Source organism: Rhincodon typus, chromosome 22, assembly GCF_021869965.1.
Source record: "Rhincodon typus isolate 14 chromosome 22, sRhiTyp1.1, whole genome shotgun sequence".
Classification (NCBI taxonomy): domain Eukaryota; kingdom Metazoa; phylum Chordata; class Chondrichthyes; order Orectolobiformes; family Rhincodontidae; genus Rhincodon; species Rhincodon typus.
The window spans coordinates 31,798,277-31,817,366 of NC_063353.1; the positions used below are offsets into that span (position 1 = coordinate 31,798,277).

The 19,090-nt window shown below is 40.9% G+C and overlaps 1 protein-coding gene across 1 annotated transcript in view; it reads left to right on the forward strand.

The window, feature by feature from the left end:
* tnpo3 (transportin 3) overlaps nt 1–19,090 on the forward strand; it is a 57,201-nt gene that overhangs the window by 13,148 nt on the left and 24,963 nt on the right. The window contains exons 2-8 of the mRNA XM_048609978.1: nt 2,956–3,156; nt 4,718–4,791; nt 6,196–6,352; nt 8,699–8,842; nt 8,944–9,119; nt 15,525–15,663; nt 18,164–18,310. Of these exons, the coding sequence (XP_048465935.1) occupies nt 2,956–3,156; nt 4,718–4,791; nt 6,196–6,352; nt 8,699–8,842; nt 8,944–9,119; nt 15,525–15,663; nt 18,164–18,310 (1,038 nt within the window). The remainder of the gene's footprint in view (nt 1–2,955; nt 3,157–4,717; nt 4,792–6,195; nt 6,353–8,698; nt 8,843–8,943; nt 9,120–15,524; nt 15,664–18,163; nt 18,311–19,090) is intronic.

The following is a 19,090-nucleotide window of genomic DNA, read 5'->3' on the forward strand; positions in this document are numbered from 1 at the left end:
GAAACGTCAGCCTTCCTGCTTCTCTGATGCTGCTTGGCCTGCTGTGTTCATCCAGTTCTGCACCTTGTTATCTCAGATTCTCCAGCACCTGCAGTTCCTGCTATCTCTAGAGCTAGAGAGGCTTCTCTTTGTTATGCTAATCTCACAGTACAGTTGAAGTTAGTTGTTTGTCCTGCCTATTCTTTCTTCTCCATTCTATTTTGGGGGAAAAATGGAGATGGCTTAGCTGGAAGAATTGAGTGCTGGGAGCTATTGAATCCAACGGAATAAAAGATTGAAGTTATCCTGTAAACCCCAAATGTCTGCTGGTGGCCATCTTCATCTCAGTTCCTGGGAGATCTTGGGAGCATTATCATCTGACCCAGCATATTGATCCAGCTCCTGAACATTTGACTTGGGAACCCCTTCCACTCAGCATGCTAACTTACTGACTGAATATTTACTGATGGCAGTGCAGGTCCTTTACATTATCTGAACTGTTTGCTCTTTGCCAGCCTGCATCCTTGCTCTGGCGGGACGATATTTTGAGTCTAGTGTGGCTGCATCCCGTGTTGAGTCCAAGCACCTTCCCTATAAGGGGAAGAGGGAAACGGCTAAAGGGAAGTGAGGAAACATCTGAAATAGATGTTTGAACATTAGCCATTAGCTCAAGGAATTTGTGCAAGGAGAATGAAGTTATTTCATAGGGCCATAAGCCACATCGTATGTGTACCAATATTAGCTTCTGCTTATCTTCGGTTCAGTCGAAACATAAGGCTGACTAGTCCATGTTTTGGATTTCAGTGAAATTATGGCTGGTTGGTAGGCTTTCATTCCTTTTGTTTAATAAGCTTTCAATCTCAGATTTAAAATTGACGTAGCATCAAATGCAGTTTGTGACAGTGAGGTCCAGACCTCTACCCTTTGTGTACAAGTATTTCTAAACTTCACTTCTGAGTGGTCTGTCTGTAATTTTTAGGATAAGTGTTCCCTTGTTCTAGATTTCCCAACCAGTGGAAATTGTTTCTCTGTTCTCATTACGCCAGCAATCCCTCTAAATATCTTGAAAATTTTATCAAAATAGTGCCATAATGTTTGAAATTACAGGAAGGCTCAGCCATGATTTTTGTTGTACTGCTGTGGTCTCAGAATAATTCTGCAGCACTGATTTTTTTAAAATGAATAAATTTAACACACAAAAAATTTTAATGTCTTTCACAACCTCTGGGCATGGCAGCAGAGTAGACCGCATTCAGGCTCCTGTGCCCGGAATTATCCTCTTTGTTCGCTTTTTTTCTTTTTCCCCTTCGTTTCTCAGTTTTATTTAGTTTTCATTCAGATTTACCTGATAAAGAGAGTTCTTTGGCAGGAAGGTGGCTTTGATGGCCTCAGGAGTGGCGGTGGCTTCTTTAGAGGCAGCATGACTATAGTGTCGGCCGACCTGTGACGCCTGGATTGGAACTCTCGCTTCTGTGTGGAGTGGGCCCCTGGCAGTGGCATGGCATGTGCTGGTGTAGCCCGGAGCGGGACTCTGGTGGCGGCATGGTGTGGGATAGTGTTCCCCGGGGCAGGACTAGTAGCAGAGAAGGAAAAGTTGGACTCTGTTATAGTTATCTATCTTTTTATATTAAGTTAATTTGAACGGTGCCATGCATGGCAATGGTACACACTCTTCACTGTATATTGAATACTGTATATATGACAATAAATAAATGAATGGTAAAATGGACATTCCAGAAGCCTTTACACCAATGCAGTATTATTTGAAGTGTATAACTGAAATGATGTAGCAAACTTGGCAACCAATGTTTGCACAGTAAGGTCTCATAAATAATATTGTGATCAAGGTTACATAATCTGGTTTTATTTTATGTTGAAGGTTGCATGTTAAGTAGGGCATTTTCCCCAGTGCCCTAGTCATATTGAAATACATCCGCCCAAGAAGGCAAATAGGACCTTCAATTAATGTTGCATTTGCAAGCATCTCCAAGTGCAGCCCGTGCTCGATACAGGATCAAGAATGTTAGCCTCAGTTCAGGTCTCTAGATTTTTGGAAATGCTGTTTCACACATATTAAATAGCTTGTGGAAGGAATTCCCAGATAAGGTCATGGAGGTAGAAGCATGGTACCATTTAAGGAGCAAGTAGACTCATTATTTTAGATGGATGAGCTTTGTTACAACACAATGTACCTCCCCATCCATTTTTAAAGGAGTGCTTTGGTCGTGGGAGAGTGTGAACTAGTCGTCCATGACTAGTGTGGCATTCCAAATGCCACAGTATGTAAGCAGTAGTTTCTTAAGTTAGAAATTTAAACAGTGGAGTCATAGGCATATCAGGGAAGGTTGATTTTCTTCTTTGCCATTATTGAGCTATCTTGGCTTTACTGAAAGTAAAGAGTAAAAGAGTCAGTCAAGACATTTCCTTTGGAGTGAGATGATCAGTCCGTCAGGCGGCTGATTGAGACTGAAAGACAGCCTTGTGCTGAAACCTTGATTGTGTCCAAAAGATAATGCTTTGTATGTGGTGCAAATTTGGCTATTCTCCCAATGGTTCTACCTTCATGGGTAGCACATCCATTTGTATTTTGCATAAATAAATGCCACATAATGTCATAATTTTGATATCAGCCAGCAAAATTGTACTTGAAATGTTTTAAATTGCAAAAAAATTTCCTTAAGTGATTGGCTGTGAAAATAGAGCGCTGCAAATGAATTCGGTATATTTTATTGTAAATGTTTGGTGCCTTGTAGTTGGGATAGAATAGTTGTTGTCCAGAAACTTATTTACACCCTGAAACTAAAATTGCAGTGAGGGATCCTGACTGAATTGTGAATTTTAGATGCGTGTACAACATGATATTTATCTCTCTATCCCTTCTTACTCTTTCTCTCTCTCTTTTCGTCTCTCTATCTCTCTCTGTCTCCCCATTGACCCCCACCCCACACACCATCTCCAACCTACTCACTTACTCAGATGTATGCCTGGGAGATTGCAGATCAGTTGCTGCAGCTGCAACAAGAGGTGGAGCTGTGCTATTTTGCAGCACAGACAATGAAGATGAAAATTCAGACATCATTTAATGAACTTCCACCTGAAACACATGCATCTCTGCGAGACTCGCTGCTCACTCACATTCAAAATTTGAAGGATGTGTCTCCTGTGATTGTTACGCAGGTAAGTTCTTCACTAAGGTGAAGAAAGCAAATTTCTCTCCGACTTTTACGGTGAGTCATCTTTTGTATAAGTGTTAATGGGGGCGATACTAAACAGGGCTCATGGCTGTTGCCATATTTCAAGAGCTGATGCTTGCTTTTGTTCCTTGCTTATCTGAAGATCCTGACTGATGTAAGATTGCACTTTCCTCCTCCGCCTATCCATTCATTCTATGTCAGCCTTGGCTTTGTTTATGTTAAGGCCTTGTCTGTTGATACCCACGTGAGCCCTATGCACTGCTTAAATTTGTGCATGTGCATGAAAATGAGTTGGCTTTAAACTTGGGGCAGTTCTGAAGATGGCAGTGGAAGGTGGTGATGGGGAAAGAAGGGACCACTCTACTCACCTTCTTTGCCCCTCATTGCCTGGCCTCCCCTTAACAAGTTTAAAGATGAACCTGTTTAAATGCATACGTGCAATTATAGACAGTGCCTGCATTTGGTGTCGATAGACACAACCAAAGTATAAACAGGCAGGATTAATGATTGATTAACTATTTTGAGCACATGGATCCCAGATTGAAACTGATAAGAAATATTATCCTGCTTGTGGCATTCACTTTTAGCTGCTCCTCTTCATCCCCACCTACTCCCGCAAATAATCATATTTTAAGTTAAATTTTGCAAGATTCGTTTGAAGATTTGAATTTTTCTTGCAGTGCCCGTTTAAGTGGCTGGCACCTTTTCTTAATTTAGTTCAATTTGTTTTGTATAATTGAAAGGAATATCAAAAGGGACTGCTGGAACAAAGATGCTTATTGCTAGGAAACAGTTATATGTAATGCTGAATTCTGTGAATATTTCTGCAATTAGGAGAAGGATTATACTTCATTTTGCATATATCTGTGCAACCAGCTGAAGAGCACTCTGATTGTGATGGATAGGTGACCTGAATGGGTTTCTCCAAAGCCGTGATGTTCCACTGGGAATGGAACCAAGGTTGCAAACCATATTACGATGCTCCAGAACTACTTAAAGAGTTTGATTTAAGAATCATCAGATTGGACTACACATTTCACAGGACCATAATTCACAAACTCCATAACAGTGCTGTATACAGAAGTAAAAAATTCTGTTGTAACTTGAACAAAATGGTGAAGTACTGCAGATGCTGTATTTCCATTGTTTCTCATCACAGTGTGAGTCATTTCAATAAAGAAGCTCAGTCCTTACTCAATTTCCTTCAGCAAACACCAATAAAATTTTGCAAAGCTCTGTATATTTCAACAGTAAAAACAAGTTACTTCGTGCAGAAAGTGAATCTGTACAATCACTTGGAGAAACCCTTAGTTTGATGTTGAATTGTGCTGTCAACTGCTTTCCATCATTCTGGGCATGGCCCTTTTGGTTGACTTTACAGTTGGATTGAGCTGCAGACCGTGATCTGTATCAGGATTATCAGCAGTGATGGTGGAAATTTTGCCACTCCCTTAATGTTTTTCTTCTACAGAATTGCAGCATTAATGAGCTTTTAATAGAGGTTATAATTTCTGAAACACCATATCTTTCTCTCTTCTCTTTAGCTGGCACTGGCAATTGCAGATCTTGCCTTGCAAATGGCCTCATGGAAAGGATGTGTGCAAATGCTAACTGAAAAGTAAGTGTCTATAGGTTTGGGGCATATTAGTATAAATGCAGAAGATCTGCCTCACTCCTCTGTGCCACTGAGCCAAAGACAATACTTCTGTTTCTCACGTTTTCATCCCACAAGCCCAGAGCATTTCACTGGGAAGGTTGTTGATATGTAGTAACCTGTTTCTGCATCTTGCTTTCCACCTCAGTACTTCCTGCCCTGTGTTTTTTCAGGACCATGTGCATCAAGAGAATAAGCCACTCAAAATAAGACACTTTTTTTTATCATGACATGATTGACTGACAGAAAGCAGAAGATCAAAATAAATAGGTCCTTCTCTGGATAGCGAACTGTAACGAGTGGAGTGCTGCAGGGTTCAGTTCTCGGACCTTAACTATTTATTACTTATACAAATGATCTGCAAATAGGGACAGAATGTAACATAGCAAAGTTTGCAGATGATGCTAAAATAGGTGAGGGCAGGCTGAGATGAGGAGATAAAGCTTTTATAGATGAATATTGATAGGCTAGGAGAATGGGCCAAAATATGGCATATGGAGTTTAATGTAGATAAGTGCGAGGTTATCCATTCTGGCTGGAGAAATATTAGGGAAAATTGTTATTTAAATGGGTAGCAGATTCAAAGTGCCTCAGTGCAGAGGGATCTGGGTGTCCTTGTGCATGTATTGCAGAAAGTGGGTATGCAGGTGCAGCATATAATAAAGGCAGACGGTGTCTTGGCATTTATTTCAAAAGGTCAGGATTATATAAGTTAGGAACTGTTGTTTGAATTATATAAGGCATTGGTGAGACCACACCTGGGGTATTGAGTTCCAGTTTTGGTCGTCTTCCTTGAGGAAGGATGTGGTAGCACTGGAGGTAGTTCAGAGGAGGTTCACAAGGTTGATTCAGGGATGAAAAGGCTTGACTTATGCGGAATGGTTGAACAGCTTGGGCTTGTACTCGCTGCAGTTGAGAAGAATGAGGAGGATCGGATTGAGATATATAAAATGTTAAAGGGGATTGATAAGATGGATGTTGAACAGATGCTCCCCTTTGTAAGACAATCTAGAACAGGAGATCATAGATATGGGGTGAGATCATGTTAAATAGTGGGGTGGACTTGAAGGGCTGAATTGCCTACACCAGCTGATAATTCCTATGTTCCAATGAAGCATGCATTTCATCAGTATGAGATCAACCTAGCAAAATTTGCAATATTTTCATGTTGATAATTCTGGAGAAATATGCTTTTAATTGTTTATGTTTAGGTCTCAAATTTCATACAGAGGTAAAAAATTAAATGTTGGTCAAGTTGTCATATCTCATTTGATGCTACCATGTGGTTGTCTGTACACTTGGGTAATTTGGCTGACTGTCTGCATTAATCTCGGGTTTACCAATGACCCATAATGCGTTCAATTTCAGATATAGCAATGACCCGTCATCCCTTTCTTTCCTGTTGGAAATCCTGACTGTGCTTCCAGAGGAGGTTCATAGTCGCTCTCTTCGAATAGGAGCCAACCGCCGCACTGAAATAATCGAAGATTTGGCATACTCCTCGAGCACAGTGGTATCACTGCTGGTATGTATATAATGTTAATACCTGGTGGGGAAGAACTGGTTAGATGGAGTGCATCTTCATTTTCTTCCTCTAACGATTTCTCCTCATCTGGTATCTCGTCATGTGAAGCAGGGACAGCTACTCAACTATAATGGGGGTGGGGGTATTTTGGGAAATGGAAAAGCAAATCAGAACCAAGCCTTATCCTGTCTTTGCCCAATTCCTTCACCTTCCTTGACCTGGCCAGTAAGGTTAGTTGCACTAACCCATCTGACATGCTGGTTAAGATCAACTAACAAAATCGTGGGGCTGCTTCATCTGTGGGATTCAACCAGCAAGGTAAAGTTCTTGGTTTAGTTTCTATGCACTATCTGATCTGTCAACAATTAACCTCTGTCACCTTAGTGGGTTCTCCTGATCTGGCAGTAGAGTAAGCTCCAAAGAAAATCTGTTCTAAAAATAGCAGTTTAAATGTTCTCCTAACCATTAATTCTCTATCTTTGTCATTTCTTTTCATGTGTTCATGTTTCTCCTTACTGTACAAAGGGTCTGTTTCTAACTTTGCTCTGTGGAGTTTAGAATCTGCTGTGTTATGGTTTGATTAGGGCAGCACACATGATATGTTCTTGCTGTGGCTGTGTGAAACAGTATATTCTGTTGAAATGTGGAAAAAGAGAGTTAATGCCGCTGTTGTGGGGTCATAACTAGCAGGAAGACCTTGTGCTGTCCAAGCTTGGGGTTGCCCACCTAGGCACAAAGAAAATGTGCCTGTAGCCTTTTGAGGATTACAGCCTGAGGGGTCAGGTGTTCGACAAGCTCAGGGAGATTGGAAACGTCTTGTGGAGCAGAAGGGCATACATTTTTGTGGCTGTGATCCTGCATGTGGGAAGCAGTGCAAGATCACACATTTTCCCCACAGGAAGAGGAAATTCTATTCAGCCTTCTCTTTTCCTGTCAATACCACCTGCCAATAAGCCTTGCTGCATATTCACTGGAGAATAAATAAGAGGAAACTGCTCTGAGTTTCACTTTGGGCAACACTTAGGACCGTGATAAATTGCTATAGTATTGTACGACCAGACTGAAAATGTAAAGCTTGGGATCACTAAACTTTGATCAACACCTCTTGCCTATATTGCCTCTGTCCGTCATCCTCAGCCATTAGATATTACAGAGGTGCTGAAACCAGTTGTGGTGTCTTTCTTGCGGTGCTGTTGAAGATGATCCTAACAGAATTGAAAAGCAGTCCCTTGAGTAAAAAAGACAAAGTGGTGACACAATTGAAATGTTTAAGATGACAAAAGGATTCAGTAGTGTCTGTTAACAGCAACTGTTTATTCTACAGAATAAAGAATCTAGAGCAAAAAGAGTTAACCATAAAATTTGTATTAATAGTTCAAGAGTAATGTCAGAAAATTCCTTCTCTGCCTTGAGAAACTTCTGAGGCTGGGGTTTAGTTGAAAATTTCACAACTGAAATTGTTAGTTTTTTCTATCAGGTATACCTGTTAATCATTATGGAACCACAACGGGTAAATGTTTCATTACTCCCAAGTTTTAAATAAATGGAATTATGATAAAGATGCACTGTGATGTACCCAAAGAAAAAGGCAAGTTCAAGGAAGCTGAGGGATACTGTGTGGATTCCTCTTTTTTCCCAAAGGTGATAAGATTGAGGATTTTCCAGCACAGGGAATGTTTAAGGTGAAAAGCATAGATGAATTGAAGGGAAAGCAAGATAAGCACCAGGGAGAAGGGACTTGAGGGTTCCACCAAATATTAGATGAGAAAGAATGATAAGAGGCTAACGTACCTAAATGCTAGCATTTAGATTGGGTTGAAATGGCTCCTTTCCATACTGTACGCTGATCTTCTGAAGGGACTAGAGAATCTATCATACTGAATATTCTTTGTAATCTTCCTGTTCTTTACCAACTATATGAGTGTGAGAATAGGATGATCCACAGCGGTGGTTGACCAATTTACCTTGTTCAAAATGTTGAGAGTCAAAATAATTGCCATGTTGAGGTACTGAAACGCTGGCAGCAACTTTGAAGCTGTAAATCCTGCAAGGATTCAGACTTTTAGTCATGGAGTCATACAGTATGGAACCAAACCCTTCGGTCTTCCCTTCCGTGCTGACCAGGTTTCCTAAACTGAACGAGTCCCATTTGCCTGCGTTTGGCCCACATCGCTCTAAACCTTTCCTGTTCATGTACCTGTCAAAATGTTTTTTAAATTTTGTAATTGTGCTTGCCTCTACTCCTTCCTCTGGCAGTTCGTTCCAGATAGGAACCACCCTCTGTGGAAAAAGTTGGCCTGTATAAATAAGAGACATAATGGCCATCTCTTTTATTTTTTCCCCCAGGCAGCCTGTACAGAACGTAGCGGCAATGACGAGAAGACTCTAATCAAGGTGTTTCGGTGCTTGGGGAGCTGGTTTAACTTGGGTGTGTTGGACAGCAACTTCATGGCAAATAACCAACTGCTACTAATCCTTTTTCAGGTCTTGGTGAGTATTTTGGGGCTAACTGCCAAGCATTCTCTACAAAATCCCTGGCTGCTTTCCCCAAGCTAAACCAAGAATGCTGACACAGTGTCTTTTTGTTTCAGCAACGTGATGATACCTCAACAAACCTTCACGAGGCTGCATCTGACTGTATCTGTTCAGCGCTGTATGCCATTGAGAATGTAGAGACAACCCTACCTCTTGCTCTGCACTTATTCCAGGGTGTGCTAACTTTAGAATCTGCATATCACATGGCTGTAGCACGTGAGGATCTTGACAAGTAAGGATCTTGTAAACTTAATCATCGTAAGGTTTTGTTGTAACGTAGTATTGACACCAGACCTTCCCATGTCTCTGAGACACTCAACTGTCTTAATATAAATTAGTGAATCAGATGTAGGCACAGTGGAAATGAAATGCAAACTTGAATTTATTTTCCTGTATCAGCTGTAGAGGCTGGAGGCTGTGCTAATTTATTTCAAAAAACCTTGAGTCTTCAGGGCATGATGTTCTCTATAGTGGTTATTTCTTTGCTTTACTAAAAGTAAGGTGTAACTGATGGCAAATAGAAATGATTGCTTCTCCCATTGTTTGATCTGATATCACAATGGCATGATCTGAGATTTGAGGCTGGTGAAGACTGCAGTGATAGTGTGGACAAGACCTTGAGCAGATTTAAGGTGTTAAGAGAAATTGAGAGATAAATTACTGAATGCAATGTGCATGACGCAAAATTGGCAGCAGCAACAAGCATTATCGGTACAGTGCCATAACACGATCACTTTCCTGAATTAATCTGTCCATTGTACCAGCTTATTCCACATTTCCTGAACTTAGCACATTTAGCAAAATGCCTTTAAGATGGTTGTGGTTGTGGCCAGCACCACTACTAGGTGGAATGCTATGTGTTCATGTGCTAAATTGGAGCATGGCTTCCAACTCTCATCCAGCAGCAACATACCATGAATTATAAATGAATGTAAATAACATCACCAGGGCCAAAGAAATTAAGTATATTTAAGAAGAGCCCTTGAGAGTAACCTTCAAAGTGATGTGTTTTGGAATTTTATACATGCATTTTTCTCTCTTTAAGTAGACTGTATGTACTTTACTGCAATTTGGTTAGCGAATCAAGTCCATCAGGTTTTCAAAGATAATGGCCTTAAGATACAGCAAAGATACTTCTGGTTTGCAACTTTTAAAAGTGCATCAACTTAATGAGAAGTATGTCAAGAGCCACGCAGCCTTTGCACTATAGGCTGTCTTTCATTTATGTCATGATGTCTGCACTTGCTCAGCTGGATCACGATGGCTATTTTTAATGGAATCACCCACCTCCTGAGTTGGGATCAAATGAAAGCATGAAGCTTATATTTGTGTTGTGACTAGAAAAGGGTGGCTAATGCCACTCCAATATTCAAAAAAGGGTAAAGAAATCCACCCATATTCTGCAAGTACACTAAAGGCAAAAGAGTAACTAGGGAGAGAATAGGGTTTCTTAAAGATCAACGTGGCCATCTATGTATGGAACCACAGAGATGGGTGAGATACTAAACAAATATTTTGCGTCAGAATTTACTGTGGAGCGGGATTTGGAAGCCAGGGAACTGTTTCCATGCTGTATGACTCTGTGTTACACTTTGGTGAGACAAAGCAGGGCAGGACTTATACACTTTAATGGTAGGGCCAAGGGGTGTATTGCCAAACAAAGAAACCTAGGGGTGCAGGTACGTAGTTCCTTGAAAATGGAGTCGCAGATAGACAGGGTGGTGAGGACGGCAATTGGCACGCTTGCCTTCACTGGTCAGCACATTGAGTTTACGAGTTGGGACATTATGTTGTGGTAATTTCAGAATTACGCAAACAATTCTGGCCTCCCTTCTATAGGAAGGGTGTTGTTAAATTTGAGAGGGTGCAGAAAAGATTTATAAGGATGTTGCTGGTGGGACTGGAGGGTTTGAGTTATAAGGAAAGGCTGAATAGGTTGGGTCTTTTTTCCCCTGGAGCATTGGAGGCCGAGGGGTGATCCTGTAGAGGTGGAGAAAGGGAGGTGGAGAATTATAGACCAGTAAGCCTAACATCGGTAGTGGGGAAAATTCTCGAATCCAATGTCAAGGATTTTATAGCAGAACTTTTAGAGAGCAGTGGCAGGATCAGACAGAGTCAGCATGGATTTAAGAAGGGGAAATAATGCTTGACAAATCTGTTGGAATTCTATGAAGATGTAACCGGTAGAGTTGACCGGGGGAGCCAGTCAATGTATTATATTTGGACTTTCAGAAAGTGTTTGACGAAATCCCACGTAAGAGGTTAATGTGCAAGTTTAAAGCACATGGGATTGGGGGAAGTGTATTGAGATGGATAGAAAGCTGGTAGAGGAGAAACAAAGAGTAGGAATTAATGGGTCCTTTTCAAAGTGACAGGCAGTTAACTAGTGGGGTGCCACAGGGATGGGTGCTGGGAACCCAGTTATTCATAATATGTATTAATGATTTGGTTGAGGGAACCAAGTATAACATCTCCAAGTTTATAGATGATACCAAGGAGAGTGGGAGGGTGAACTGATGATGCAGAGATCCTTCAGCATGATCTCGACAGGTTGGGTGAGTGGGCAAATCAATGGTAGGTGCAGTATAATTCAGATATATGTGAGGTTATTCACTTCGGGAGCAAAAACAAGAAGGCAGATTACAACCTGAATGGCTATAAATTGGGAGAGGGGGGTGGTCAGCGGGACCTGGGTGTCTTTGAGCACTAGTCGCTGAAGGTAAGCATGCAGGTACAGCAGGTGGTAAAGAAAGCAAATAGTATGTTGGCCTTCATTGCAAGAGGTTTTGAGTATAGGAGTAGGGATGTGTTGTTGCAGTTGTACAGGGCCTTGGTGAGACCACACCTGGAATATTGTGTGCAGTTTCGGTCTCCTTTTCTCAGGAAGGATGCTCTTGCTTGCGAGGGAATGCAGCGAAGGTTTACCAGGCTGATTCCGGGGATGGCGGGTCTGACGTATGAGGAGAGATTGACAAGAGTGGGATTGTTTTTACTGGAGTTCAGACGAATGAGGGGGGAATCTCATAGAGACTTATGAAATTCTAACAGGACTAGACAGTGTAGATGCAGGGAGGATGTTCCCGATGGTGGGTGTGTCCAGAACCAGGGGTCACAGTATGAGGATTCGGTGTAGATGATTTAGGGCAGAGATGAGGAGACATTTCTTTACCCAAACAGTGGTGAGCCTGTGGTATTCATTACCATAGGAAGTAGTTGATGCCAAAACATTGAATGTATTCAAGAGGCGACTACATATAGTACTTGGGGTGAATGGGATCAAAGGTAATGGGGAAAACGCAGGATTAGGCTATTGAGTTGGACGATTTGACATGATCGTGAAGAATGGTGGAGCAGGCTTGAAGGGCCGAATGGCCTCCTCCTGCTCCTATCTTCTATGTTTCTATGAAAAAAATCTTAACTATAATCGTAGAGTGTGCAAGCAGACAAACCCTTCAGTCCAACTCACCACGCCAACCAGGCATCCCAATCTGACCTAGCCCCATTTGCTACCATTTGGCCCATATCCTTCTAAAGCCTTCCTATTCGGATCCTACCCGATCAGATGACTTTTAAATGGTGTAATTGTCCCAGCTTCCACCACTTCCTCTGGCAGCTTGTTCCATACAACCATTACCCTTTGCGTGAACAAGTTACCTTTCAGGTCCTTTTTAAATCTTTTAAATCCCTCTCATCTTAAACCTGTGGACCATTGGATTCCCTCACCCTAAGAAGAAGGCCTTGGCTATTCACCCTATTCATGCTTGTCGTGATTTTACAAACCTCTATAGGATCACCCCTCGGCCTCCAATGCTCCAGGGGAAAAAAGACCCAACCTATTCAGCCTTTCCTTATAACTCAAACCCTCCAGTCCCACCAGCAACATCCTTGTAAATCTTTTCTGCACCCTCTCAAATTTAACAACATCCTTCCTACAGAAAGGAGACCAGAATTGTATGCATAATTCTAAAATTACCACAACATAATGTCCCAACTCGTAAACTCAATGTGCTGACCAGTGATGGCAAGCGTGCCAATTGCCGTCCTCACCACCCTGTCTACCTGCGACTCCATTTTCAAGGAACTATGCACCTGCACCCCTAGGTTTCTTTGTTTGGCAATACTCTCCTTGGCCCTACCATTAAACCGTATAAGTCCTGCCCTGCTGTGTCTCACCAAAGTGTAACGTAGAGTCATACAGCATGGAAACAGTTCCCTGGCTTCCATATCCTTCTCTACAGTAAATTCTGACACAAAATATTTGTTTAGTATCTCACCCATCTCTGTGGTTCCATACATAGATGACCACGTTGATCTTTAAGAAACCCTATTCTCTCCCTAGTTACTCTTTTGCCTTTAGTGTACTTGCAGAACATTTTTTGATTATCCTTACTTCTCTTTGCCAAAGCTATCTCATGTCCCCTTTTTATCCTTCTGATTTCCATCTTAAGTATACTCCTCCTACCCTTGTACTCCTCTTGAGATTCACTTGATCCCAGCTGTATCTACCTGATATGTGCCTCCTTTTTCTTGACCAGAGTCTCAATTTCTCTCGTCATCCAGCATTCTCTATTCCTACCAGCCTTGCCCTTCACACTAACAGGAACATACTGTCTCTGAACTCTTGTTATCTCCTTTTTAAAGGCCTCCCACTTCCCAGCTGTCCCTTTATCTGCAAATAGCCTTCCCCAGTCAAATTTGAAAGTTCCTTCACATATTCAATAAGAACATTTTCTTGTACACACTTAACGATTTCCACCCCATCCAAGCCTTTAACAAAATGACAGTCCCAGCCTATACTTGGAAATTTTAAAATCCCCTGCAAGTTGGAAAGTTGAACTAAAAATAACAAGTTGAACACACAGCTGGTGTCTCAGCTTCTTAAGGCAAAACAAAAATATGGATGCTTCATCAGAACTAGAAAAAAGGAAATGTGGCAATCTTATTTAAAAAGATTGCATCTAAAATGCTAACCTGTTGTCCTATTCAGATGGTGACTGATTTGTTCTGTAATTCCAGCACTGTTTTTATAAGCTTTAGTCAATTTGAAATGCAGTTCCTTCTTTTACTCATGTTTACTGCTTATATGCATAAACATCGTTTGATCACTTGATTTCCTGCTTGGTGTGCAGATTGGTTGCAGACATTCTGGCGAGCCAAATGATTCTTGGTGGCTACTCTATTGCTTACTCTGTTCCTTCTTTTAAAATAAGACTTCATGAATGTGGATGTCGCTGGCAAGGATGGCATTTATTTCCCAACCCCTAGTTGCTTGTGAGAAGATGGTGAGCTTTTTTCTTGATCTGCTGCAGTCCATAGAGTGAAGGTGCTGTTGGTGAAGGAGTTCCAGGATTTTGACCTGATGATGAAGGGTCAAATGACAATGCGGGTCTACATCAATATAATGGGATGTTTTGATGGAGATAACTCCAAAGTAGTATTAAACATGGTATCAAAGATGGTATTAAAGCCGATTATTATTCAGTTTCTCAGTCGTGTGGTTGATCACTTGCAATTCCTTGCATGCTGCAGTTGTCTTCTTGTTTATTGCATATATGCTCTGTGTTCCTTCTTTTTGTACACCAGCATGTTATTTCTGCCTGAAGCTGCTGCTTTTTGGGCATTTGTGCCTGTCACACACTTCTTTTGCTGCACTTTTTGCATGAGTTGCCTCCCCCTTTCATGCTCACATGTACTCACTCTTCCAAATGCATATTTTTTGTTCCTTTCTTTACTGCATGACCACATTTCCCTTCCCTTTTCCACCTGCAAACCATTTGGTGCAGTCATCCTTTCTGAACTCTTTTGCTTTCTCTTCAAGTACTTTTTATATTTGTTCTCTTTGCTGACCCCTCATTTTCAGTGATTTAATGGTTGCATTACTGAATTGAGCTAGTGTCCAAGATACGGTGCTAGTAATTCATAGAATGATGTTTCAGATCATGCCATGGGATTTAGAAAATTTGTATTCCGTTTAGAAAGAAAGTCTGGTAAAATAAAAATTGGCATCAGTGTAATTGTCAAAGATACTGTCATACTTTTCCAAAGGAAGAAACTTTTCCCTTTTATTCTTTGCTGCATGGTAGGGGATGTGATGAAGAAAACCTACTGGTTTACCTGAACTGGCCCATTTTTGCATCAGTGTGATTATCTGAAATGACCTTGTAAGCCACTCTGTTAAATCACATCACCCCCCACCACCAACTTGCTAACCTGTCAACAACACCAACATCTCAAGAATAGATTAAAAATGCAACATTATTCCTGACAGTGCCATGTAGACCTTTCCTGAGTTAGTCTGATCTTCAGTTGATGTATATCTGCATGATAGGATCAAAAGAGTAGGGAGCTTTGGTTCTCGTTGCTCCAGTTTGTAAGAAGTAAATAAAATGCAGCACCAACACCTCCTGGGTTAAGACCAGCTTACTTGGGGCAAACTTTGTGTGTTGATTATTTTATATCATGTAGCATTTCCAATTAACAAAACATCAAGATGCTGAATGTGCCACATTGCTGTCTAGACTTTCCATTCTGCCTTACCCTAATTGCTTATAATGGATTAATTTCTTTAAAAGAGGAAACTGAAAGAATCATTTTACTCCTCCGCCCTGATCATAATCTTCATTCTTCCTCTGCACAGGGTTCTGAATTACTGTCGGATTTTTACTGAGTTGTGTGAGACATTTCTGGAGACTATTGTCCAGACCCCAGGGCAGGGACTTGGAGATCTGCGGACGCTGGAGCTGCTACTGATTTGTGCAGGACATGCGCAATATGAGGTGTGGATATAGGCTTGATCACAGCGTGGTGGACAAATCCTGGCAATTATTTTAGTTTTGACAGGTCGTAGAGCAATTTCCCTCTCTTCTGAAGGCACAAGCCTGTGATGGATGTATTTTATTTGGCATCAGCTGCCCTTTTGTTTCCAGCCAAGGAGTTGGGTTGAGAATGATGGCAAAGTTTTGGAGCTTTCAATTTTAATCACAGCTAGTTCATCTTTACCTGATGGGCAACTACAACAGGGGACCATTGGTTGGGAGAATCTGCTGAGCATTTTTATTCTACTATTTTATAATTAATTATAGTGCATTTCCAAAGCTAACTTGCTACAGAGTAGAAACTGACTTTGTGACTGATACCCAAAACTCAGTCGAAAATTGAACCATGGAAATTTGAAACCTTTAGTTTGAAGTGAAGCTTTTCTGTGTCTCCATTTTGGATATGTACTTAAATCAAACTTGTAATTAATTATGTAGTCCCTTTTAACTTCAGAGCAACTTAAAGTGCTTTACAGCCAATTGAGTCATTTTAAGTGATGGTCACTCTGGCATTATTGGAAACATGGCAATCAAGTTGTATGTAGCTAAGTTCCTCAAACATCAATGAGGTAAATGACCAGACAATATTTTAATGATGTTTATACTTAGCAGAACAGGGAGACTCAACACCAACATGGAAATTCAGAGATTCAAAACAGCCTATGTAGTGCTTTTAGCATAGTAAAATGTCCCAGCGCATTTCACAAGAATGTATAAAGCAAACCACACACGAGGAAAGATAACAAAAACCTCATTCCCGGAAGTAGCTTTTAAGGAGTATCTTAAAAAGACCTAGGAAGGTGGAGATTTAGGGAGAGAAATTCCAGAGCTTAAGATGTTGGCATCTGAAAGCACCACCACCAGAAGTGCAACCGCATAGTTCAGGAACAAAAACTAAAGTTGCTGGAAAAGCTCAGCAGGTCTGGCAGCATCTGTGGAGGAGAAAACAGAGTTAATGTTTCGGGTCTGGTGACCCTTCCTCAGAACTGATGGTGGCTGGGAAAACGTCACTTTATATGCAGAAAATAGGGAGGTGGGTGGGGTAGGGAGTAAACGATAAGATAGAGCCGAAAGAGAGAGAACGACCTTTGGACGGAGAAGGGAGTTGCTAACGAAACTTGCTCAAAAGGCCAAAGTTATAGCTAGAGGTGATTATAGAAATGTGAAGTGGCAAGACCAAGGGAATTGTGAGGTCATGGAACGATTTGAAAAATGTTTTTATTTTGAGAAATTTCCTTAACTGGCAGTCCATCTAGTTCATTGAGTACTGAAATGATGTGTGACTGGGACCTTTTTACAGGTAAAGATATGGATAGTACAGTTTTCAATATCCTTAATTTTGAAGAGGAAAGAATGTGGGAGGCCAGCAAAGAGTGTATTAAAATAATCAAGTCTATTGGAAACAAAATTATAGCTGAGAATTTCAGAGTTGAGCTAAGATAGAGGTAGAGTTGGGCAAAGTTACAGGTTTTATTGATGGTCCAGATGTGATCAGAAACTCACTTTGGTTCAAATACGACATCATGGTTTAGGAGAGTGGTTCAGCCTCAGGTACTTGGCAGGGTGAGTGATGGAGTTGCTGGTTTGGAGTGGTGTTTGTAATGGCAGCACAAAATAGTTGATCTTGCCATTATTTTTTGCTCATGCAGAGCTGACTGTCAGACAAACTGTTTGATAATGTAGAAGTTATGGAAAAGTTTCAAGGTGTGATGCTGAAGTAGAGTTGGGTGTCCTCTGTGAATGTGTGAAAACATTGTTTTCAGGTGATGTTGCGGAAGGGTAGCACGTAAATGAGAAACTAGGAAAGACCAAGGATAAACCCTTTTAGGAGCACAAATGATTAAAGTGCAAGAGCAGGAAAGAAGACAGGTTGTGGTCAGTGGAAGTTGTGTTCTATCTGAAGAACGAACTTGAGCTTGTGTTGATAGAGCAACTTTCTAAATTACTTCATAGCTACTATTATATCAGAAAAGGCAGCAACCATATTGAACATTCTGAAGTCCCATCTCTACCAACAGCATGTGAGACTTGACCAGATAATCTGATTTTGGCTGAGATAGCATTGTTCAATATTGTGCTTGGGGAAAATTTGTTTTTTGTTTTGTTGAACTGTTCCAAAAATTACTTGTATCCACCCAAAAAGACAACCGATGCTAAAGATGGAACATCTTTTGTGAAGGGTGATAGCTCCAACAGTGTGTCATTTCCTCAGTACCATTCTGAACTCTAGATTGTCCTGCTTCCAAGAGCAGAAGCACAGGTGATTACAAAATTCTCAGTGTTGGAAGTGGTAGGAGAAGTAAGGACTTCTGATGATCAGGAGGTGGGTATCTTAAGCAATGTTCACGGCTTATTTAACGTTTTTCTATATTATCTAATTTTGTGTTTTGTGAAGGAACTATAAAGTCTCATTTAGCTGTCTCTAGTTTTCATAATTACTGTATCATCTCTCTTTATCCAGGTGGCGGAGATCAGCTTTAACTTCTGGTACAGATTGGGAGAACATCTCTACAAAATGAATGACCCATCACGTCATGCTGTCTTTCGTCCGTATATTCAGCGACTGCTTCATGCCCTGGCTCGACACTGCCAGCTGGAATCAGATCACGTAAGATTTTCAAAAGTTCGTCTATGGTTTTTTTTCTCTGGAGCAATCATCTGAGCTGGACTATTGTTAGAATCTAAGTGAAAGAGCAATGGCATGACATGTGTGTTCGTAACTAGTAGGAACAGAATGCTATGATGTTGCAGATGATCTGGAGATACGATCTCTTGGCAGCATTCAAGAAATTGATTTTTGTCATGGCAGTAGGTGTCCATTTATATACTCATCTCTCTTCCAAATTGATCTCTTTATCATTAAGTCTAAGTAGCGAGTGTTTAGGTACAATTATGGGGCGTAACTGCAAAGTTAAACCTGATTCTGTGCTCAAAGAGCATGTAGGGAATAATACACTGACAAGTGCATCTAAACAATGAGTAAAAATGTCTTTGGCAATTAGAGGGATGGTAATCTCACGGTCTTGTTTCTCTCTGCTCCACAATAAAAGCTAATTAATTTTCCATAGCGTCCAATGGTTCATATGCAAGAGCAGGCAGTTAAATCTGGAAGGGCAGCAGCATAAATGGTTGAAATGTAAGATGGATGAATAATCTTATTTCATTATTTTTTGTTGATAACGTAGTGCATATCTAGAACTTCAGAAGATGTATTGGATACTAGTTTAGGGTAGAGTGCACATGTTGAAGTAGATTGAATTTTGTTTTCATTCACTTGTGGGACGTGGTCATTGCTAGCTGGCCAGCATTTATTGCCTGTCCCTAGCTATCCTTGAACTGAAAGGGCTGTTGAGAGTCAACCACATTGGTGTGGGTTTAGAGTCACATG